This window comes from Gigantopelta aegis, chromosome 3 (assembly GCF_016097555.1).
Source record: "Gigantopelta aegis isolate Gae_Host chromosome 3, Gae_host_genome, whole genome shotgun sequence".
Taxonomy (NCBI): Eukaryota; Metazoa; Mollusca; class Gastropoda; order Neomphalida; family Peltospiridae; genus Gigantopelta; species Gigantopelta aegis.
The window spans coordinates 74,227,634-74,254,302 of NC_054701.1; the positions used below are offsets into that span (position 1 = coordinate 74,227,634).

The 26,669-nt window shown below is 35.3% G+C and overlaps 1 protein-coding gene across 1 annotated transcript; it reads left to right on the forward strand.

The window, feature by feature from the left end:
• Window positions 1–2,635: 2,635 nt before the first annotated feature.
• LOC121392509 (eukaryotic translation initiation factor 4E type 3-like) lies at window positions 2,636–13,935 on the forward strand. The gene is made up of 7 exons (XM_041523699.1): window positions 2,636–2,808; window positions 3,888–3,960; window positions 6,547–6,641; window positions 7,131–7,191; window positions 11,011–11,077; window positions 11,851–12,006; window positions 12,573–13,935. Exons 1-7 carry the CDS (start codon window positions 2,657–2,659, stop codon window positions 12,626–12,628), a joined length of 660 nt encoding a protein of 219 aa, XP_041379633.1. The 5' UTR covers window positions 2,636–2,656; the 3' UTR covers window positions 12,629–13,935.
• Window positions 13,936–26,669: the final 12,734 nt, after the last annotated feature.

The window sequence follows — 26,669 nt, forward strand, 5'->3', positions numbered from 1 at the left end:
TCTTGTTTCTTCTAAAATTATTAAATACATGATTACCACTTTAATGTAAAACAATGTACACTTTTTTCTTAATTCTTAATTCATAACACAAAACTTAAATGTGTCGAGTTTGTGTCTTATTTCTCAATAAAGACCAAGTTGAAAGTAGAAAAGTTTGTAGTTGAAACTGAACAAATTCATTGTTTCTTCATTATTTTAAAATTCCATTCACCCAATAAGTTAAATGTCTTTAAGAGGATTTCGACTACTTCCTTCTTCTGTCAATGTCAAGTATTCTTGTCAAAACGGGTACTTCAAAAATGCTGAAAATTAGTATAATCCTTCATTGTGATTGTTTTGTTTGTATATCCCATCCAACTAAAAGATGGTTTCATGTTCTTCTGTTGATTTCCAGGAACTATCTTCAAAATATATTTTTAATCATAACACATCCCTCTTTTTTAAATGAATACTTGATCCCACTCTTTGATTTATAATTATTATAATTTTCTGCAATCATTAACATGAAAGAAGAAAACAATGGACTGATTGATGATTGATCATGGAGGCATCTTCAATGAATCCGACATTCCTTTTTATATGATGTTTTAGCGTGTGGCACAAAACCCCAAAAAAATTTAGGAACACTTGTGGGGAAGCAATCCACATTTTCCATCACATGTTAGTTCTTCATAAAATTAATTTTTAAAACTGGATTTTGTTTTTTTTCATTTCCTCAATGTTACTTCGAGAATCAAGCAGACCCTCTCCTTCTGGCATAGTAACCAAGACACGCACAAACGCCAAGCAGTCCAATAACAAGTCCAAGAACAAGAGCTATCGCATCCCCGGCGTCAAATGCTGAAACGCCTGGAATAAACAAAGCGATAACCAAAAATATCAACTCGCAACTACTCGTTACCTCCATCTTGTCCGAAACAAAAGCATGTGACCGTCAGCTGATCATGTGACTAGAAAACACAAAAGGTGTAACTTCCGGTAACCAACCAAACTATTATTCGGAACATGAACCACGGACCGAGTACTCTGCTATTTGGGAGTTAGACGGACCGCTCTGTTATAACCGTCCAAAAGTGCGTCTAGCTCTCGAACGGCTGAGTATTCGGTATAACAGGGACATTTGACAGTTGTAAACTCGTTATGTTGTTGTGTGTACAACCTATTTTTGTATGCAAGTAACAAAACAATCGGCTCGGAAATAAATAACTTGTAGTAAATTCCATAGTATGAAAATGGCATTCTAATTCTCTGGAACAGACTGAATCAATGTTTAAAGACACTCCAGCACAAAAATGCACATCCGTCAAATAGTTTGGATTTTGGTGGTGTTTTTTGTGTGGGTTTTTTTGTGTGTGTGTGGTGAGCATTTTTTGTGAACTTGGAAGATTCTGTAAACCTAAAAAAACTAATTGAACAGAGGACTTCTTTTGTTTGTAATTCTCAAGCTGTGGAAGATGAAAAACATTTTATTTTAGACTGCCCTATTTATTATGTTGAAAGGCAACAACTATTTGATACGTTAAACTCCTTTCCCGACTTATCTAGTACTACTCTAAATAGCAATTTACAATTTATATTTATCATGTCATACAATAATGGTGACATTAAAATTCTTAACCATGTATATTGTATTAAGATTTATTGACGGCTGTATTTCTAAACGTAAAGTTCTTGTTCCAGCTAATTTAATTTAATTATTTCCAAGTACTTTAACCATTTATTTTTTATAATATACTTTATTCCTACAAATATAATACAAACTTTGTTTCTCCGTCTGGCATGTACATTAATATTGTTATTATTATTAATTGTTGTTGTTGTTATATAGATGTATGTTTTGGGGTTTTTTTTTTTATCTGTTTGCTGACACCAGCTTGTTTGGTAATATGCAATAAATTGAATTGAATTGGAGGTGTTTGTTTTTTCGTTGTGTGGGTACGGTTTGGGTTTTTTGGTGAGGAAGGGGGATGATCTGCCACCAATAGATACATTTTTTGGATGAGGTGAGGACGGACTGCAGGTTCCATTAATTAGTAAAAGAAGTACAGCAAGTTCAATTTTAATTCAAGTTTCTCTCTCTCTCTCTCTCTCTCTCTCTCTCTCTCTCTCTCTCTCTCTCTCTCTCTCTCTCTCTCTCTCTCTCTCTCTCTCTCTCTCTCTCTCTCTCTCTCTCTCTCTCTCTCTCTCTCTCTCTCTCTCTCTCTCTCTCTCTCTCTCTCTCTCTCTCTCTCTCTCTCTCTCTCTCTCTCTCTCTCTCTCTCTCTCTCTCTCTCTCTCTCTCTCTCTCTCTCTCTCTCTCTGTCTCTCACACACGCACACATAAGCTGTTAAATCTAATCGCTGAGGTGTGCCCAGGGCAGCGTGCTTGAACCCTAATTGGATATAAACGTAAATAAATTAAATTGAAATGAATAAATGAATTTGTAGATTTTGAATAGGTTTAATATGTGCGGAGTTAAATTATTTTTATTTTTTGTATTCATACTTTGAAGTATGTTTAAAAAACGTTTTGTTAGCCAGTGAGTGAGTAACATAATAATTAGATTTGGGTTTTTTTCTTCATATTTATAGTCCGGTATTTTAAAATATGTTCTGTAAAAAAATTGTCTCCTGACGTCATACTTTTGTAATGCAGATGCAGTCAGGTGGTTAAAAAATGGCTGCCTTCAATGTTGACACTGAGAGTGAGGCGGCAGAAAGTGGTAATTTATCCAGTCCCGAACTGGTACGGCGCGCGATCAGTGAAATAGACACATCAGAAGACACCGGTGTGCCTTTACAGACGCCATGGACATTCTGGCTTGACAAGTAAGCATTTCGTGGGAGATAACACGTTTCGATGCTAACGTTAAAATCTAAACCTGTCAGTTTCAGTAGACTGGTCACGTACTTATTCGTTTTGTTGGGGCTTGTTGATGTAGCGTAACTCAATGCTTTTATATTACCAGTCTATGGGTATCCTGGAATAATCTATAATTCTTCCCATTGGGAACGCCTTTTTCATAAGTACTGTGGAATTTACATGGGATCAGTGATTTAAAAAAAATTACTAGCCACCATTAAAAATTCACTAGCCCTACTTTACTTTAAGTTAATACAATTTGACTAAATAATACTAATAGTAATAATCAGATATGCCGCCTAAAGAGGGAGATAGAGCATAAAAACACAAACATTGAGGGGTTGGTGTGGGGGCAGGATATTCATATTTACAAAATAGACTTTATTGCACCATTTGACTTTTGCTTTCACTAACATGGCAATAGTAGTTATTTACTACCCCAATGTTGAATAGTCATGGGAGTGGGGCTACTATAATGTAGAAGCCCTGAATATTTATTCATCCGATTCCCAAAGCCTAGAGCTGGCTGTGACAGGGATGCACCAAGGGGTGTATGTATGTCTATATGGACACACACTCACCATGCATGAGACAAATTGTTGAAATTAAAATATATTAGGTTCACTTTAAAAGCAAGTAAATCCCCACAATGTAATATTGTACCAAAATGGCTACAGAATAATCTACCTTTTTATATTTAGGTTTTTGTATGCTTCAAAAACTGTCTGAAATTGTGAATGGTCGATAAGTGAATTGTACACATTTATCTGTCCTTATGGTTTGCTGTGACCTTTTGTTCTTGTTTTGCATAGGCAAAAACCAACTCGCCTCATCACATACTGATATTCCTCACTTCTTTTACTCATAATTACCGTGAATTTAACGCTGAGAGCAATTGCTTGTCCACATAATTTCAGGAGAGCAATTTATGGATCACCATTGACTTTCAATCCATGAGCACTGATTTATTTTTAATTGCATTTATGACATGAAATATGACATGAAATATTCAGTTTGTACATTTCCGTTTTCCAATTTTTTAAAGGACATCCCGAGGAACCTCCGCCGCACAGTACGAGGCAACGCTGAGGAAGTTGTACACAGTAAACACAGTTCAGGTATAAAGTACAGCTTTTGCATCATGACTATCAGGAACAAAAAGGTTCAGGGGCAGATCCAGGATTTCATTTGGGAGGGTGTACCATTGAGGAAGCTACATGTACATGCATACACAGTAAACACAAAATTTTCAGATATAAGCTACAGCATGTAACTTGGAAACTCAGGAATGGAAAGGTTCAGGGGCAGATCCAGGATTTATTTGGGAGGGTGTACCAGTGGGTAGATCGAGGATTATATTTGGGAGGGTGTTCTAGTCAGGAAGCTACATACATGTGCATGTATACAGTAAACACAGTTCAGGTATAAACTACAGCACGTAACATGGAAACCAGGATTGTACCCTCTGGGGGGGATGGGGTGGGGGTGGGTGGGGCAGTTGCCACCCTGAGAATCTCACCTTTTTTTTTTCTTCTTTTTTTACTCCAGAAAATAGCATACACATCTCAGGGTTTAATTTGTATAGTGTTTCATTTGTTTATAAAAAGTAGTTTAACATGCTCATATACCACTAGGGTTTCGAACACTCCCATCCAGAGTCCGACCTCCGATAAGATCGGTGGCCTGCCTCGGGGTGGGGGAGGGAGAGGGTAGAGTTCAAAATGGGCCGAATTTTGAAAATAGCAATTAGTTAAAAAGTTAATAGAATTTTTTTTTTAATTAAAAAGTTACAAGCCAAAAATAAAATTGACTGCTCGGCCGAATATTTATATAATTTGGAGCATTTTAGAAGGACAGTTCAAAAATAAATAAGAGAAAGAAGAGAGGATCAGACTATTTGATAATATTAAAAAAAGAAAGTAATTTCGACATAAAATTTTGAACGAAGGTCTAAAAGTTTAAAGTCCGATCTATATGTCCACGTGAGTGGCCTCGTTACGGCTGTTTGGGTGCACAGCTTATAGGGACGAGATGAGTTGCATCCCGTCAAGAAAACCCCTAGATTGACAGTCATTAAACGTTAAAGTTGTAGTGTTGTGCTGAAATACAGATCATGAGAAGCCGGATCCGTCTGAACGAGAGAGAGTATCAGACTAGGGTATAGTCAGGTCGTCATTGGTTGGTATAGTGGTGCAGACAGGCCCGACTCCAGAGGATACGAGATGGTATCACTATAAAGCAAAGTAAAGTCTAGAAAAGAGTAGTAGGGGCTGACCCCGCTTCCTATTTCTTCTTAGAGTGGGGCGGTCAATCTTCCAGTGCTGCTAGGACAAGCTCAGGCATGTAGAGACTAAACGTGAACAACCGTGGCGTTCTGCAGAATGGCCGTCATACGAGTCACGAAAAAACAAGTCGACAAGAGTCAGCGGGAGAAATGATGTGGAGGCAAGGAATCTCGCTAAAAAAGAATCCAACCTGGTGGTGCAGGCTGTCGAAAAACAACGAAATGAAGGATCCCCAAGTCGAGCACACGAAAGCACATGCAATGTGCACCATCAACAAACACGTCTTACCGCGTCAAGCTCCAGACTGGGAATCTCACATTGAGATACCATTTTCCTTAACAAAGCTGGGATATAAATGCCAATATGATTGGCCAACAGGCTGCTAGGACAGGCTCAGACATGACTAAACGAGAACAACCGTGGCTTTTTGCAGAATGGCCATCATACGAGTCACGAAAAAACAAGTCGACAGAGTCAGCCAGAGAAATGATGTGGAGGCAAGGAATCTCGCTAAAACAGAATCCAACCTGGTGGTGGAGGCTCTCGAAACGAGAAGCATTCAATCAGTTCCAATCACCGCATACATCCCAGTAGAAAACTTCATTTCGCTGACAAAAACAATGAAATGAAGGATCCCCAAGTCGAGCACACGAAAGCACATGCAGTGTGCACCAGCGAAACAAACATGTCTTACCGTGTCGAGCTCCAGACTGGGAATCTCACATTGAGATACCATTTTCCTTAACAAAGCTGGGATATAAATGCCAATATGATTGGCCAACAGCACATTAAGGAAGAATGGGGTCAACACAATGTGACATATGATTTTGTACATTTCTTATTGAAAGCAGTGCCAAGATCAGCCAGACCGAGCAGAAAAACATCTGCCAAACTGGTTAAAAAGAATGACTACTTCGGAAACCAGTCAAAATAGTTCGCAAACGTTAGCAAACAACGGCTGGCTGAACTTAGGGCTGATTTTACTTTCAGTAACACGAAGTAGTTTTTTTAAAACCACCATCGAATAAACTATTTATGAAATGTAAATCTGGGTCATTAACCTCAATTGTGGGAGGGGCCTATACTGACACTCGAACACCAGCTGCTCTGTGTGTTTACTTTTGTTACTTTTTGACGAATTCTAAGCAATAATTATAGGTAGGCAATAAATAAAATACTACACTCCTTTCAGTTTAATACCATTTTTATGAACATGTATGTTAGAAAATGGGATCTAGCTCACTTTCGCTCGCTAGATACCATTTTCTAATGTACTCATTTATAAAAATAAAATGGTATTAAACTGAAAGTCGTGTAGTATTCTCTATATATAGTTCATTCCTATATGTACCTGTGTGTTTAGGGTATCATCTATTTAAAAAGATTCCCTTTATTAACCGTTGGTGGTTTTTTCCCCAGAGTTTTTGGAGTGTTTACAACAACATCCCTGACCCGAGCAGAATGTGCACTCGATACAGTTACCACTTGATGAGACACGAACACAGACCTGTCTGGTAAGCAGCACAATAGTGTACAACAGGATTTATTACCCACCTGGTGAACATCTGAGTGTGTCATACAAATTTTGTATGCACCAGTTGCTAAATGACGTTATTTCAGTAAGTGATATCTTCCCTGGTCTTAGCTGTGTGCATTAATTTGCATAACTCATTGAGTAACATTGGACGTAATTGTCTGACTTTACATTATTTGATGGTGGGTAATAAATAAAATACCACACTCGTTTTAGGCAGGAGGTAGTTGACCCCCAACCCACATCTCGTGCATTTATGGTTGGGATGGGATTAAACCCCAGTCTATCTGTCCACAGAGGAGATTTGATCCTTCGACCCAAGCTTTTCGGGCGAGTGATCTATTGACTGATCTAGATCTGCCCGAAGTAGATTTTAGGTACATGTAGTTTGGACTCTTGTTTTTTGTTTTTTATTTAACATTCCTTTCCTTTGATAGGTGAATTATTAGTTTTATTGTTTGTGTTTTAGGGAAGATGAATCCAACTGTCGTGGCGGATACTGGAGATTCAAAGTTCATAAACAGGATACGGTTTGTACTTTCACTTTGAGTTCTAATGTAATAGATTTATTCTTATATATTATTTTTATTTGCTGAAAATACAGGTTCTTACTGGGGGGGGGGGGGGGGGTCATTTTATGTGGAATTCATTGAACCTATGATTATGGAAAAGTTATGTTTTTATAAAAAATTTTTATAGTTTGTTCTGTTTAAACACATCACTAGAGCACAATGATTTATTAATCACCAGCTATTTGATAATTTTATAATTTTTACATTCATGTATAGTATTAGAGGAAACATGCTATATTTTTCCATTAGCAGCAAGGACTCTTTTATATTCACTTCCCTACAGACACAGGGTTGAAAATTAGCGGTCGCCCGTGGTGACCTTTATTGGCTAAGGGTGACTAAGCATTTTACAAAGATAGTCCGTTGGGCGACCATTGATTTAGGACAAATAAGTTAGTGTAAATAAAAAAAAAAGTTCTTTACTGATTACCATCAAACTACACAGGTTAAAATGTCTTTTCTGATACAGGTTTTAAGGCAATTAATGGATATTAAGGCAATATTGATGGATATTGATTAATATTAAGGCAATATAATCTCAACGACAAAATCTTAATACATCATCAGGGCTGTATCTCTGTATGTCAATGCAGTCGATTGGGCATTTGGCACAGTAGTCGATGATTCCATGGATCTCTATCTAGTGCCTCATCTAAGAGGACAGCCACTCCCAAGTAAATCCTTTACTGGGAATTTCATCCCTCTTGCATGAAAGACGACTGCCACTCCCAGACTACTTTACTAAAGTAAAAGTTTTTTGGAAATAAATAACTTAGTAAATTCCATAGAATGAAAAAGGCGTTCCCTGTGAAAAGCATTATTGTTTTGATTTTGGCTGTGCAGTTAAATTTCAGTGTGATAATTGGAGGGTTAGTTGAATTTGAGAAGGGCCAGTAAGATGTTTTGCAAACTGGCCCTTCTGGCGACCATGGTTTTCATATTAATTTCTAACCCTGCAGACAGGACAACACATACCATAGCTGTTGATATCTTAGTCCTGGAGCACTGTTTGGGATGAACCAAAAAACCCTGTAAGAGAATGGATCTGCTTAGAGAGTTCGAACCTCTCGCCTCACCCCCACCCCACGTTTTCTGTACACTACAGAACAGAGGAATTACTTAGGCATTGACTTTATGCAACACAGATATACAATACAATGCAATACAATACAATACAATACAATACAATACAATCTTTATTGCAACCTTTTTGTGTGTATGCATTGGTTAAGGAGACATGTTTTTCATTAAAAAGAAACTTATGAAATACATGTAGTTAATAATAATAGCAACAGAGATCTAATACAAATATCTGCATCCATGTGCCACACCAACACGAATACAGATACTCACACACATGTAGACACACGCACGCACACACACTTATAAAATACATGTAGTTATAATAATAGCAACAGAGATCTAATACAAATATCTGCATCCATGTGCCACACCAACACGAATACAGATACTCACACACACATGTAGACACACGCACGCTCACACACTTATAAAATACATGTAGTTATAATAATAGCAACAGAGATCTAATACAAATATCTGCATCCATGTGCCACACCAACACGAATACAGATACTCACACACATGTAGACACACGCACGCTCACACACTTATAAAATACATGTAGTTATAATAATAGCAACAGATATCTAATACAAATATCTGCATCCATGTGCCACACCAACACGAATACAGATACTCACACATGTAGACACACGCAGGCACACACACACATGTAGACACACGCAGGCTCACACACTTATAAAATACATGTAGTTATAATAATAGCAACAGAGATCTAATACAAATATCTGCATCCATGTGCCACACCAACACGAATACAGATACTCACACACATGTAGACACACGCACATACACACACTTATAAAATACATGTAGTTATAATACAATGTAATAGCAACAGAGATCTAATACAAATATCTGCATCCATGTGCCACACCAACACGAATACAGATACTCACACACATGTAGACACACGCACGCACACACACACATGTACGCGCACACACACATGCACGCACACACACTTATAAAATTAAATGTTTGTGCTTATTATATAGACAATAACTTACGAGTTATGAGGGATTATCTGTCCCGAGTGAAATTAATGTTGTCATTAATTTCACGAGGGACAGATAATCCGTAATTCCAAGTATCAAGTGGGTTATTGTATTTATTACCCATAGTGTAAATAGTTTAGAAACTTAAACTTTAAACTTCTTATATGACACAAACTATATAATATACAAGACATGAAAGTCTGAGGAAACTGATGACGTCGCTAAAGAAAAGCAATGACGTCAAAAGCTATCTTTAGGTACACAAATCTAATGTGAGCAAGAGAGGTCACATTCGTAATGAACTGATGTTTCTAGTGGGAAGGTACCATTCAAAATAAATAAATATTGGCGTATGCCATTGATTTGTTTTATTTTAAATTTATTTATCTAAACATTCACTATTGTTTGTAAAATCTCATCAACGAGAGACTTGACAGTTGAGGAAACCGATGACGTCACCACACTAATGTCATGACGCCAGCGGGGAAAAGATAGCTTCTGTCTTCCCCTTGAGAAAAATAGAAAATATATTCACCCGCATCTCACTGCCCATATGGGTAATAAATTTAAATATTTCAGCCTGCTGTTTGGAAGGAGCTACATGTACTCCTCGCTGCTATAGGAGAACAGCTGTCTGATATTAAGCTGAATGTTCGTGACTTGTTATTATTTAAATATTTCAGCCCGCTGTTTGGAAACAGCTGCTCCTCACTGCTATAGGAGAACAGCTGTCTGATATTAAGCTGAATGTTTGTGACTATTGTTATATTTAAATATTTCAGCCCACTGTTTGGAAAGAGCTGCTCCTCACTGCTATAGGAGAACAGCTGTCTAATTTAAGCTGAATGTTTGTGACTTGTTATATTTAAATATTTCAGCCTGCTGTTTGGAAGGAGCTACATGTACTCCTCGCTGCTATAGGAGAACAGCTGTCTGATATTAAGCTGAATGTTCGTGACTTGTTTTTATTTAAATATTTCAGCCCGCTGTTTGAAAAGAGCTGCTCCTCACTGCTATAGGAGAACAGCTGTCTAATTTAAGCTGAATGTTTGTGACTTGTTATATTTAAATATTTCAGCCTGCTGTTTGGAAGGAGCTACATGTACTCCTCGCTGCTATAGGAGAACAGCTGTCTGATATTAAGCTGAATGTTTGTGACTATTGTTATATTTAAATATTTCAGCCCGCTGTTTGGAAAGAGCTGCTCCTCGCTGCTATAGGAGAACAGCTGTCTGATATTAAGCTGAATGTTTGTGACTATTGTTATATTTAAATATTTCAGCCCACTGTTTGGAAAGAGCTGCTCCTCGCTGCTATAGGAGAACAGCTGTCTGATATTAAGCTGAATGTTTGTGACTTGTTATATTAAAATATTTCAGCCCGCTGTTTGGAAAGAGCTGCTCCTCGCTGCTATAGGAGAACAGCTGTCTGATATTAAGCTGAATGTTTGTGACTATTGTTATATTTAAATATTTCAGCCCACTGTTTGGAAAGAGCTGCTCCTCGCTGCTATAGGAGAACAGCTGTCTGATATTAAGCTGAATGTTTGTGACTATTGTTATATTTAAATATTTCAGCCCACTGTTTGGAAAGAGCTGCTCCTCGCTGCTATAGGAGAACAGCTGTCTGATTTTAAACTGAATGTTTGTGACTTGTTATTATTTAAATATTTCAGCCCACTGTTTGGAAAGAGCTGCTCCTCGCTGCTATAGGAGAACAGATGTCGGACTGCATGGCAGATGGTATGATTGTTATTTTTCATTACTGACACTTACATGTCTATCATAATTAGTAAATGTTGATACATTGATAATGATGACAATGATGATGATTGAAAAATATATGTCCCCCACTTTATGTAAAAGTTAAAAGGCAAAATACATGTAGTGGACTACCCTCATTTTTGCAAAATATGTTATTGACTACCTCATTATTGCAAATTAGATGTAGCGAACTACCCTTGTTTTTGCGAAATACATAAAGTAAACTACCCTCATTTTTGTGAAAGGCATGTATTGGACTACTCTCATTTTTCTGAGATACATGTACTGGACTACCTTCATTGTTGCCAAATACATGTAGTGGAATACCATCATTGTTGCAAAAAAAATGTTTTGGACTACCCTCATTTTTGCAAAATAAATGTTTTGGACTACCCTCATTTTTGCAAAATACATGTAGTGGAATACCATCATTTTTGCAAAATAAATGTTTTGAACTACCATAATTTTTGCAAAATAAATGTTTTGGACTAACCTCATTTTTGCAAGATATTTGTAATGGACTACCCTCATTTTTGCAAATAATGGACATAATCAGTTCTAGTTGTCAGCCATTGATATGAAAAAACACCACATACTAATTGTTAGTTAATAATAAGAGTAATTATGTAGCAATTAACATAATGTTAGAAACTTAATACTCATTGATTACACAATGTGTTGATGTGTTGTTGAAACTACATTCCTTTCCATTGTTTTTAAAAAAAAAACCTATGTACATTTTGATCCAATAGGAGATGAGGTTGGTGGAATCAGCGTCAGTATCAGAGACCGTGACGACATTGTTCAGATATGGAACATTGCGTCAGACTTATCAGAACAATCTACCATTATTTCCAAGGTCAAAGAGCTACTACCCAATGTAACCTTTCCAGCATTATTTTATAAAGGTAAAGATTTTCATCAAAAAAATTAATAATTCGTATTCTTTGGTGGGGGGGGGGGGGGGGGGGGTGTTATTTTATTTGTATATAATCATATATTGTAAATGAAATACTACGTTTTCTTTCATTTCATCCTTTAAAACACATTGACTAAAGTTGGCAAAATAAATTTCTATTCAGACATTAAAAGTTACAAAGTTTTACAAAACACCTTTAAAAAAATAAACAAAAAGACAAAAACAATAAAGACAAATGGAAAGAAGAAGTATATAAAGAATACATAATAGAGAAAAAGAGCCTAAACCGAAAAAAGAACATGATAGTTTGAGAAAAAAAAGTAAATTACAAAGTAATGATCAAAGGAGAAAATGGAAGAGGTGATTACATGACTGGAGAAACAGGTACCTGTGACACCATGAGATGTTTGGACCAGTCCATGAAATCTGAGGGTGGAGGAATGCACTTAGGTTAGAGGTCAGGTTAAGTATTCCTGAAAAAGAGTTCTTCATTTTCCTTTAATTTTTATCTCATTAATTTTAAGAAATTAGATAATTTTTTTGATTTTTTTTAAGCATTTCAAACACACGAAGCCTTTGAAGCGGACAAAGTACCCTTCACGAGGAGGTGACATTAGGCAACAGTCGTTAGGAACCTCTTCAAGAAACAGTTGCTTGGAATACAGTATTTATTTGACCAACTAGTTACACTACTGCCAGATATCTTTGTATGATTTGTATGTTTGAAATTTTATAACTTGTAAAGCTTTTAAGTTGAAAGGGATATGGAAATAAGAAGAAATATGTTGAATAATGAGACAGGGAAAAATGGCTAAAACTCTTGGAAGTCTTCATGTGAATTATTGAAATTGAATTAATAAGACGACAATGTATATAGCTGGTCAAACTAGCATATGTGATGGAGATGGGGGTGGGGAGGGTACTGACACTCCTAAATGAAGCTGAGGTGGGCTGATTATATGTTGCCCCCTGTCTTAGTTTAAAGGTAAATCTAACTGTCTCATCCTCAGTTGCTGGCAGCTTCCAATGTCTATGACTTGCTCTAAAGGGGAACCAGTGTTATACTGTCTTAACCCTTCTCAGTGTTTCTGCAAGAAAGAATATTTTGGGTATGGCACTATGAAATTGAATATTTACAATGTGTGTTGAATGTGTTAGGGGGCCTCACCAAGAAAAAAAATGGGTTAGGTTTGGGGTTAGGGTTAAGAAAATCATCCAGTAATGATAAGAGTCCTTCATTTTGTCAAAAGGTCAACTTAAAAAAATAAAATCTGCAAAAACATTTGGGTATGGTGCCGTACCCATTTTACCCTCTGACCGAAAGCCTGCAGTTCTCCATTTGCCTTCCTCAGCCATGAATAAACAGGTTAACCTAGACCAAATTGTCTGTTCTCGATGAATGTGCTTTAAGAGTGATAAAAGCACATTAAAATCACTTTCTGACCCTGATTCTAATCCAACCGCCATAAACGACATTATGTGTCTTTGTTTCCTATGCCAAAAACATTTATGCATTGTTGTGCATGTGTCAAGTTCATCTCATGAATGCAATATTTTGGGTGGTCTCGAAGGATTGGGCATGTGTTTTATAAAACTTTTAGAATCTAGACTGAAATCTTTAACCCACATGCAATTTGTCTGGGTTGCCATGACGTTAAAGTCTCAGGACATTATTAGAGATGTGAGTCTAGACTTTAAAAGTTTTGTTAAGTATGGGGACGACTATATTTACGTCTAATATTTCAGGTTTGTTCATTTGGCAGTTTTGTTCTTTTAGTATCAGGGCTAGCTCTGCATCAACAGAAAATATTCACCAAATTATCTATTGAACTTAAAAACCTGCAGAATCCCAGTTATTTTGTACAGAATATCAATTAATACTTATAGGATATTAAACGAACTTCCATTTCGTATCATGTTTTTGTCCCGAGTGAAATAATTTTCAGTTGTCACAAGCTTTAGCAAGTGACAATGAACATTATTCCACGAGGGACATAAACATGATACAAAATGGTAACGAGTTTAATATCTTATTTATTACCCATATCTTAATTTATATCACTCAACTCTTTTGGTTGGCATTCCTGTAAGGTTGTAGTGCGCCAATTGATGACGCCATCACTTAGCGTCGAAGTGTTACGTCCCACTTGGTGTTCTAGTGGGACATATCACTTTGATATGCACCCAGATATTTTTAACTATATGAAAATTATTTTGCCAAATGAAAATGAAATTCGCCAATTGGCAAATTTGGCGAGTGTTAGAGCTAGTCCTGCAGTATACTGGTATATATAAGGCACAGTATTTTGTGCAAACCGCCATTCTCTTTGCATGTCAGTTACACAGCTTATATTTACACTGCCAATCGGTTAACTGCAAGTTTGAGGTAACTGATTAGGCAGTTCATTGTTTACACAAATATAATTCATGTTACTCAACAATCGCTTACCTAGGGGAAAGTCATGTGAATCAATTTTTGCTTACACGATATAGTCAAACTTTGATAACTCCACCTTCGATCTCTCGAAAATTTTGATCTCTCGACCTGAAGTGATGGCCCTGGCCGAATTGCTATACAAAGTAGTAATAACGGCCTTCGAAAACTCAAACTTAGAATACTCGATAAACTTGATCTCTCGACCTAATTTTTTGGTCCCGTCATAAAGATTTAATAGTTTGTTCACCTCTAAAACTCGACGTGTGTAGATTGATCAAACTGTCATTGCCGATAGTATGTTAAAGAAAAATGAACTGTTATTCTGGTCAATCAGACGAAGTGCGCCCGTCTCAGGTGGTCTTGGCTGTTGAGGATTACAGTGATAATTATAGAATAGATGGCCTAGCGGAATGAACTGATCCTGTGTGTGGTTGACCGGCCTCGGTGGCGCAGTTGTTAAGCCATCAGTCTACAGGTTAGTAGGTACAGGGTTCGCAGCCCGGTACCGGCTCCAACCCAGAGCGAGTTCTTAAGGGCTCAATGTAAGGCCACTACACCCTCTTCTCTCACACTAACCACTAACGAACTAACAACTAACCCACTGTCCTGGACAGACAGCCCAGATAGCTGAGGTGTGTGCCCAGGACAGTATGCTTGAACCTTAATTGGATATCAGGACGAAAAATAAGTTGAAAATAAAATGTGTATGGTTGTCGGTGGTCGTCCATGGTGGAAAGCCTCGCTACATAATACATAATTACAGATAACTTCAAAGAGCACTTGTAATAATTGTTAGCGCTGTTTCATTATTATAAATGTTAGTTCCTGATTTGCATTAATGCTTTTTAATGTTCTTCTTATTTAAAATAATTAAAATAATTAAAAAGAATTTGTAAAAAACAAATGTACTAAGTGTTATTCAACATTCAGTGTTTTATTTGTAGCTACGTTCCGCCATATTTTGACATCTGCAAAATACATCAACTTTCATTATGTCATTTATTTCCTGTTTCAAATTTGAACTCTTATATATTAATTTCAAAAACTCAAACTCCCTGAAACTCAAACTATTCCCTCATCCCCTTCAAGATCGAGTTATCGAAGTTTGACTGTATTTTGAAAAATAATATTGTCCTCTGTACATGTATATGTACAATTAAGGATCTCTTTTTTTTTTTATCAAATTAAGTTTCTTTCTGTTAATTGTTATACATATATCATAAAGATGAAATAAATTGTTTAAAAAACAAAATAATTGTGCTTAAAATTAATTAATTTTTTCTGACTTTTTAAAAAAAAAAAAATGTAAAAATGCCATTTTTGAGATCCTCAAAATTTATACCTCATTTAACGGTATAGTGTTTTACTGATAGACAGTATTACGTCTACCAAACACTCTTGGATTTGTTGTGAACAATGTTGTAGTTAGTAATGTTGAAGGTAGTTTTGTCATTTGCGGGTCAAAAGAATATTCCTACAGGTTATAATAAAGTATATATATAGGCCTGGAAACCTATAGGTTTCGACGCATTTATCTAATTTATTATTCCCATTATCATTCCTTTCATAAAGTCGCTGATATTTTGTTATTCATTGATATCATTGTTCTCACTGTAACTAGGTGGGGGCATTTTTGTTCAAACCAATTGTAGGAAGTGGGAAGTACTGTTCTCTTTTTCTTTTATTTTTTGAACATGTGGTAACCTGGGGTAACCTGGGGTAAGTTCAGTCAACCGCTTTTCGCTAACGTCCACTAGAATTGTTTATGTGCTTCACGTTAAACCAAATGGCCACTTCGGGAACCAATCAAATAGTTCACAAACCTTTGCGAAATGTTCACTGGCTGGACTTAGGCTTGGTAACCCGAACGACCATTTTTGTAATTTGTTTTAATGCCTTCTATTTTGTAATATATTTGTTTAGTGAGAGATGAGCATGGTGCAGCTCAAAAATGCAAGTATTCAGGCTTTAAGCTGTTGTTCAGCAAAATAAATAAATATGTATTTTAGAAGTATTATAAGATAAATAGAATTCACTAGTCATGGGTTTTTTTTTAATATGTAAAATATCAACCACGTCTTGCTAATTGATATTTGTCTCGGCAGAGTCACAACAAACACCAATTAACAGACTCTGTTGATATTTTCCATGTTTAAAAGGACCACTTGAGAGGAAGCCTCTATATACAGTTGAATCACATTGGCTCGAACCCCGTTGGTGCTCGAGAAAGTGTTCGACCCATCAGGTAGTTTGACCTAACCATTGTGTAAGTGTGACTCGGGACTTCATTTTTGGTTCGAGCATTGCAGTGTATTCAACCCTTCCGCGTTCAACCCAATGAGATTCTACTGTATATTACAAAAAAAATTAAAAATACATAAAGGGTGTGGAGACAGGCATAGCATACCACCACCACTATTACTGTGGGCCTCTGTATTTATTTATTTTTAATTGCTTTCAGATTACAGTACAAAGAATGTTTATCTGTTTATTAAAAAGGTTAAATATTTCTCAATTTACCGTAGCAGTGATGTTGAATGTCATTTCATAATTCTGTTGTATTTTGTAAACCCACCTTTGCGTATCTACATATAGATTACATTATTAAATTGTTTTATTTTTGCTAACATAAGCCTTCACGAACATACACATATTTATGAGAGGTATGCCAATATTCTATAAATAGTGATGGGGAAACCCCATGACCTGTAATGAGAACAGCTGTAATGCACATTTCAGCTCACATGTTTTGAGCAGTATAATCAAATGTTCAGGGAAAAAAAATATTTTTGTGCCTGTTTCTGTTTTTATTAAACTATGTCATTTGATGTTTTGCATAGAATTATGCATGTGACCAGAATAAATTTTAACTGTTAATACATTGTAAACCAAACCATAACTAACTTGATACATTACATGTAGTTATAAGAATGCTTAATACAAAAAATAATAATTCAAACTGGTATGTAAGATGAAATGTACTTCTTTAGTACAACTGTCATGATATCAGTATAAATATGTGAAATATAAATTTGTTTGCTATATAAAAAATTAATAATAATAATAAGATAAATAATATTATTACTACAGCAGGCACTCATAACTGGGAAAATAAAAATTATAATTTCTCAATGAAAAATGATTATGCATTGGTGTAACGTACACTATTATTGGACGATTTGATGTTTATAAACCAGTGACTTTGCCAGTACTAAATTTGACGTCAACACAATGTGACAAAAATACAAAATGACATCACTTACTTTAAAGTGTTTGCATTTTCGTCTCTCAGTTTTTATTGTTAAATTTGTAATAAAATGTTAGTTTAATGCAGTTCATTAAAAGAAATTTGACAGAATAAATAGAACTTTGGTTTTTAAAAATTATCTGTGATCTTCAATAAAAGACAGTTATGGCAATACTCACAATAGTGTGTAAAGTTGATAACGCCATTTCTATATAAATATAGTCATAATGAAAATAGAAGGTTCTTAAACAACAACAAATTACTGAGGTAATAAATAGAATAACAAACTCAGTACCAGTTATTATAAAATTTATGTCCCTTGTGAAATAATTTTCAGTTGTCACTCCCTAAAGCTTGTGACAACAAAATTATTTCACTTGGGACATAAATTTGATAATAACTGGTAACTCGTTTATTATCCTCTATATACATCAGTTATTTCAACATATTGTTTTATTCGTTTTAAAGGCATTTATAAGTATATTAGAGAAATTGGATATACATTAATTATTGAGTGTTGACCTATTTGTGCCATTTTTAAGGAAATTTCTAAATAAGAAAATCTGGTCATTATGATAATACTGAATATAGTGCCAAAATACCCTGATTTGTCTCATCGGTGAAATGTCAGTTTTTTTAGTAATTAAGTTACATATTTTAATTCTCGTATGTGTAGTTAAGTTGTATTTCATTTTTACTTATTGCATGTTTATAGTCTAATTTATGTGACTAGTTGTATGTATTGTGCATTTATTTGGAGCTTTGTGGGTGTCATTTTCTTTATTATTGTGAAAATTTAATGAAATATTTGCTTTTTAATTTGTATTATTAAAACAGTGGACTCTGTCTTAACGGGAATACAGCTTTTGAGCTGGATTTACCTTGGTATTATTAACTTTATTAACGTGCCTATATCAAAAAGAGGTTCAGGCATTTAACTTGGTTGCCGAGTTCCTGTCTGAGATGTACCGAGTCGGAAGATCATTCCCCAACATTTGAGTCGTATGGGGTTTTCCCATTCCAACTAGGAATTCACAACTGACTTATCATGGCATGTGCCGTCTTGTCTGTAGGGGTCACACATGCAGTTGAAGTTTTTATGTTATTATTAGCAAGTATGATTATAAGTATTGTCTGTTATTTTTTTTATGTTCATCTGGATATGAACATAAAAAATCATCAACAAACTTATGTGATAACAGCTTCGCTGATTCACACAGTTTGCGGGTGGGTTTTTTTTATTCATACCCCGAGGAACACAAAAGAAATAACAGACAGTCCTTAAATGAAGAAGTTTGTTTTGTTTGATGACACCAGTAGAGCACATTAATTAATCATCGGCTATTTGGTAATTCTGACACATAGTCATCCTAATGCAGCAAGGGATCTTTTATATGAACTTTCCCACAGACAGGAAAGCACATACTACGGCCTTTGACCAGTTGTGGTACACTGGTTGAAATAATAAAAAATCCAATCAGTTGAATGGATTCACCGAGATGGTTCGATACTGCAACACAAGCACCTCAAACGGAACCGACTGAGCTAAATCCCACCCTACATTACAGTATGAAAAGAAAAATTCTCTTTTGTCTCAGGTGGCACACGAACTTGAAACCTGCCAGTCTTAAATCACCACCAAGCTCAAGATTATGAAATTAATTTCCTTTTGATATTTGTTACTAGTAATTGGACTGCCATTTGTTCTGAAAATCCTACTGCAGTGTACAAGTTGTGCTCACGGGTTATTTCGCCAAATGAAGGCTCTTGTCAACTTGTGAATTGGGTAAGACGATATTAATGACTTCTAATGAAGGCAGCATTAATCGTGCTGTGAAAAAAACCTTGTAAGAGCCCAAAATATGTTACACTCCTAATAAGTAGTGTCAGTGGCTTTCATATTTCTTGTGTGCTTATTTCATGTTTTACTAATTACATGTATGTTGCTTTATGTTCAATACTATTATTGGCAGATATTAGAACAATGTTATATTGATCTATGTATTCCTGTTGAGAAAATGTTATATATTATTAGTGACAATAATTCATGGTGTTGGAAGCTATTTTTTATATTTATGTAGTTACAGTTCATATAAAACATGGCACGACAAGTTATTATTTGTTTTATATAAAAACTGTAATAACAAAAACAAAAACTATCAAATGGCATTAAAGTCAAGTTTGTCACCTATCCTTCCATTCTTATATTAATCTAGGCCAGTTAATAAACATGTGAAATCACTTTTATTCATGTATATATATATATAATAAAATACTAATTTATGATACTACCTTTTTTGATCCACACATTTTTAAAGCAAAACAAAGAAGATTTGAGCTCTAAAACAATATAGTACTAATATTTGTTCTAGATTCAAATTATAAATAGCAACCAACAAGATTTAACAGACTACATCTCTACAAGTTACTTTAAAATTGGTTACGTCCAGCTTTGCTATATGAAAAGGAAATGGTTTATTCAACAACGCACTCAACACATTTTATTTACGGTTATATGGTGTCAGATTGCTACATGAAGTCATTCAGAGTTTTAAAAGCAAGCAAAAGTACAATGTGTGTATATTTTACAGGCCTCCGAGAATAGAACATTTTGCATAACCCATTTATAGGTTACGCAAAAATAAATTCCGGTAACCCATTTTCTTCTTGCATAACCTGTTATGTTCATGTAAATGATGTCCCAAATTTAGGGTACAAACGAAAAATAGGTTACGCAGAATTAGAGTACTGTGACCGACATGCGATCAAAATGATCGGTCTCGTAATTTTCAGAGGCCTGTTTTAAAAATTACTTAAGATTGAGAAGCTGGCAGAAATAGTACACAGATAGACAAGAGAGAGATGGGTGTCATGTTTAACCAAGAACTCCTGAAGTCGAGAACAATTTGTTTATACATTAGATGTACATGTATTAAATTGTGTTACATGCGTAGTTCATTGTATGCAATTAGGAATTCAGTTTTATTAACCATTGATGGTGCACATTTATAATTTACATATCAGTGCACTGTTACATTTCATTATGTATATTATTGTATGTGGAGTCAAGTGTTGAACCCTCACACGTTATAAGCTAGGATTGCAGCACGTATATATATATTATTGCCATGTAAAAACAAATATAAAACTTTTAGTGTTTTTGTTTATGTTTGTACTTACACTTAATAAGATTCAAGCACATTATCCTGGGTACACTTCTTCTATCTGGGTAGAATGAATACTTCCATCATTGTATATCTATCTGGCAGGGCTTCTAGATTATGGTAGCCCCACTCCCATGGCTAGTGATATTCACTGTTGGGCTAGTAAATAATTACTATAATTAGCCTGACGGCTAGTGGAGAAAAAAAAAATCCTTGTCAAATGCAACATTCACATATTTTGTAAATTTATGAATATCCTGCCCCCTCTTTTTACCCTCTAAGGATTTGTAAGCTCAATTTCACTCATTAGGTGACACATCTGATTATTACTATTAGTAAAATTGTATTTAGTTGAAGTAGGGCTAGTGAATATTTAATCATGGCTAGTACATTTTTAAAATCATTGATTCCACGCCTAGTGGAGTTTTAAAAAATTCTAGAAGGCCTGATCTGGGCTATCTGTCTAGGGCCGTGCTTATAAAACTGTAGTCTAGATTAATTGCCATGGCATTAAAATCTCAGACTCTGTTGTTGTTTATACTTCTATTCGTGCTTATATCCAAGTAAGGTTCAAGCACGCTGTCCTGGGCATGTACCTCATCTACATGTATCTGGATTGTCTGTCCTGGAACAATGGGTTAATAGTTTGTTGTTAGTGAGAGATAAGTTGGTGTAGTAGCCATACACCCACCCACTGAGTCGTTAAACTCGCTCAGCATGGGAGCCGGTATTGGGATGCGAACCCAGTACCTACCACCGAGGCCAGTTTTAGATTTTTTTGAGACTTGAGTTTAGACTCTAAAAGTTTAATAAGCGCGGGTGCCAGAATGGGTTTTAATGTTTAGTCGTTACTAAGAGAGAAGCTTTAGTAATTAATGGTTTTAACTATCCATTGAACTGTTTAAAGCTAGCTGTGTTTTTTTGAGTTTGTTGATCAACTGGGATGCAAAGCCAGATCCTTCCGACCTTAGGTCCGAAACACACCAGATCCAGATCCAGATCCAGCTGCGGTGTGTTTTGGGCTTAGGTAACCACCCCACCAAGACCTGTTGGATATAGTTTGTACATTATTAGCATTTGTATGACAGCTTGAAAAACTGAGAAACATTATTAAAGGACAATACTGAATATTTTTAAAATGTGTTTTTTACAGTACGTTTTACGAACAAAGTAATTTTGATACATATACTACATAGGAATGGGAAGCTAGAATTGTTTTTGTTTTTATTGTATATTGTGACCCATGAAAAAGCTTGAGCTGTATGTGTTTGCTGTAAATTTAATATCTGTTGCAATATCGTGATAATATCGGATGTATATAATGGTGAAATGTTATCTTGAATATATCAATTAACAGGTGCAGGTATTTGGTTAATATCTTCTTGTTGGTGCTGAATGTTGTGCTACATTGTTGCTGTTTGGATTGGACTTACGTGTACAATATTTTAAGGGGCAGTACTAATATATTGTTGTTAATTATAATTATGCCAAACAAAATATATATCTGGTCTCTGGTCAGTGAAGGCATCGATTTTGACCTTCACGCATCAACCTTTTTTCTGTTTTTTATTTCCCACGTTATGAGTTTTACCGGGTTTTTCTTGCCATGATGTAAAACCACATTTGAAGCAAAAATGCCATCCTGCATGAACTAGGACGTGCATTCTGATTTCAGTTTAAATATGTCCCTTATTTTGGGATCAAATATACTCAACTTTTCTGTACAACCATGCTTTAAAAAAATACATATATATACATGTATATATGGGGGGAAAAAATAGCAGCATCACCGTATCAATTCTGAATTTTTGGTCTGACCAGAGATTGACTTTTTTTTTTCTTTGGCCGTAGACTTAATTTTGACATCATAAGAAGGGAATATATGGTTCTTTTCTTAATACAATGTTAATTATTCATCATCAGATTGCACCAAATAGGAATATCAATATTTGGGTCGAACATGATTATTTTCACACTTGGTTTAATAAACTGTGAGATAGAAAACCCACTACTGGCAATATTAGTGTACTTGTAAGAAGCAGAATATACGATTCTGTGTAATATAAAATATAATGTTTATTTTTATAGACAATTTATATTTTGGTTTCAAGGTATCATTAAACAATTCATTCATTTCATATAGTTTTCCTTAACCTATACAAATAAGGCAAGGCACAAAAAAGCACTTAATATTTACTCGCCAGTTGGCTAGTAGATAAAAAAAAATCACTAGCCAACTGGGGATTGTTACTCGCAGTGGCATAGCGTGGGTGGGGCCACCGGGACGGTTGCCCTGGATGCAAAATTCTGGACTGGTGGGAGGGACTCTGGGAGTGCTAAGGGTCCACTGGTTAGGGGCGCAATACTTGCCTTGCCCCGGGTGCTGGCTATGCCACTGGTTACTCGCCAGGCAGCATAGCAAGTATTAATATGGATATACAATGTACTTGAATTATTGTGATTAATAAAACATTCAACAGATCGTCAAATTAGCCAAAACTCTTGAGTTTGATCAGTGTCAGATCTAAGGGGGCCCTAGGGGACCGGGCCAACCCTAAATTTTGCGACAAGTTATATTTTTATTTTATTTTTTCATTTATTTTTACGTTGGAGAATCCGAGGAGTCCCTTCAGAACGTTTGTGACCTTCGGCCATATGTCTTTGAGACCCTTTTAAAATGGATTTTCTAGAACCACCACTGGTGATATTTTCACATTCAGCATACTGCGCGACTTCAGTTATCTGACGTTATGCAGGGGTGGGAATTCTCCTCGGATCATCTGTTTTCCTGTCATGGAACATTGCATTTCCTCGCATTTTAATCGTCCTTTCCTCCAAAATGTGTCAGATGGTACAGATTTTAATCTAGGATTTCAAGAATTTCCGGGACCCTTTAGATTTCCTCTTTTTTACAGTTCACCAGTTCCCACCCGTGATTATATGTTATTCACAAATAGTCCTATAAACAGGAAGTTAATGTTTTGTGGTTTTGATCATCAGTTACTGGTATTACTGATTTTGAAAAATAAATATTTATGTCATATAACGACAGCCAGGTTTGACAAAATAATCTACTCACCAAAAGAAAATTGTTTTGTAAACTCTAATTGCCATAGCAGAATTTCACTCACATAGGCGAGTGTTTTATTCATAATATATCATCCTGTAAGGACAGTATACTTTTCTCTCATTTTTTGTTCCTTTTTAATAGCCAATTTATTTTTCGGGTTCTAAAGTGTCATTAAACAATTTATTCATTTTGTAATTTTCCTTAACCTACATTGTATATAGATACAAAGACAGTGAGTTTTTTCTCCTCCCCACTTTTATTAATATAATGATAGAGAGTATAAAACCTATTTCAGTTGACAGATTTTCTTGATGTGATACTGACAGAATATGCATGTTTCAATCATTTGTTTCACCTTGATGAGATATAGGTATTACCTTTCCGGTGATGTTGTCAACTTCTATGTCTAGTTCCAATGTTAACTTGTCAAAGTGGAATTTTTAGTTTTGTTTTGTTTTTGTTTTGTTTTTTGTTTTTTGGTCATATATATTCAGATGGATATATATATAGGTATGTAACTATATATTAGTGACACCAGATATGGTTATGGTAGGCAAGGCAGAGCCGTACCCTGATCAAAATCCGGAGGGGGGGGGGGGCACTACTTTTTATAAACAAATGAAACACTATAGAAATTAAATCCCGAGATTTGTATGCTGTTATTTTTTTTTTAATTAGATTTTCGGGGGGGGGGGGCAACTGCCCCCCCCCCCCCCTTGCCTCCCCCCAGAGGGTATGGCCCTGTAAGGCATTGAATGATTCTGCAGAATTCTTGTTTTATCTGGACCTCTGCTCATAAAACATTTAGAGTCTAGACTTATTCTTTAATGACATCACAATTTGTATGGTGTTGCCAGGATGTTAAAGTTTCAGTGTCTGTTGGAGTCTTGAGTCCAGACTCTAAACATTTTATAAACACTGAGCCAGATTATTAAGAAACAGGATTAAATTAGTTTACAAATATCTGCTTTGATATTCTATAATTTAAAGGAACATTAACCAAGAATATCTATTAATAACTGGTGAAAGGTTTTGAATTTGTTTTTCAATTTTCTTTTTGTTAAGTGTTACTGTGTGTAATTGAGTTTGATGGTAATTTTATTGTACACATGTGTCTGTTACAAAAACTAACTAGTAAAAAATGTCAACATTATAATATTAATTACAATAAAATCTGGTACAAAATGTCACAATTTTAATAATGATTACATTAAAATCTAGTACAGTATGGTAAAGTGTAATCATTATACAGGTGTGCTAATCATTGAACAATATGTTAGTAAATAATTATAATACAATTCTTAATTGCTAAACTTGTTCCATTTAAATGTTACACCTTTTCTTATTTTATTACATCCAAATTATGTAATATTTGTTATTAAATTTTTTTTATAATTAATTCAGAGTAGGCTAAGCTAAATAATGAAAGTGGGGATTTTGTGGCACAGTAATAGTCTTTTTCAGCTAAACAAAAATGGCAGGCTTTTGGGTTGTTTTGGGTTGTTTTCCTCTCCCAAAGTATCTTCTACTTCAATATACAGTCAAATCTGCTCAAGCAAATACTCCGTCTATCTGTATCATATACTGAGAGGCATAAATAATGCAATGAGTATTTCACTGAATATTTTCTTATAGAATTATCAAATCATATATATTGAGTATGCGGACAAATGACATATTGGTAACAACTGTAAGTGAAAGAGGATTTTGTTCAGATCAGAAAACAGTTGAATAAAATGACTTTTCAGTAAAAAGCATAACTTGGGTGTTTGTTGCAACAACACAGCATTGCATATGAAAATCTTTTTGCATGTGCATTGCCTGCTCTTGTTTCCCTATAAAAGCAACAATATTTTGTGTTTTCTGTCTTTTTTTAATATGCCACGGTAAGTAATGTTAAAAAATTGCTGTTTTATTGCTGAAAAACCAAAAACCACATTTTATTTTTTAAAATTCCCAATTTGAACAATATCTTCTTTCAGTTACAGTTGTTACCAATATGTCATTTGTTTGCAACCTTAATATCGAAAAAGAAATGTTTTATTTAACGACACACTCAACACATTGTATTTACGGTTATATGGCATCAGAATATTGAGAGAGGAAACCCGCTGTCGCCACTTCATGGACTACTCTTTTCAATTAGCAGCAAGGGATCTTTTATATGCACCATCCCACAGACAGGGTAGTACATACCACAGCCTTTGATATACCAGTCATGGTCCCACCAACGGGGATCTATCCCAGACCGATCGCGCATCGAGCGAGCGTTTTACCACTGGGCTACATCCCCCCCCCCCCCCCCTTAATATAGATGAAATAACAATTCTATAAGAAAGTAGCGAAATACCTAGTGCGTTATTTATGCCTCTCAGTATTTTATCTTGCTTTCAGTGTACCAGGATAGAGTTAGATCTATAATTTCAACAAAAACAAAACATGATCTCGATAAGCAGTAGTTATATTAGAGTTAAGATCAGAATTCAGGAATGTATTTAAAACTGCGTTCACAATCATTTAGAAATATGTACCCAATATCAGAACAGAGTTTCAAATACCGGTACATGTATTAGTTTATTGGCAAATCAGAAACTTTCTTGTGTTTTTTACCCTGGTGGGTTTTTTTTTTTCTTTTTCTTTTTTGTGTGGGTTTTTAAAATTATTTTTATTATATTTTTATTTTTGGGTGGGGCAAGGGGTTTGGGGTGGTTCATTTGTAGTTAATTCATCAACA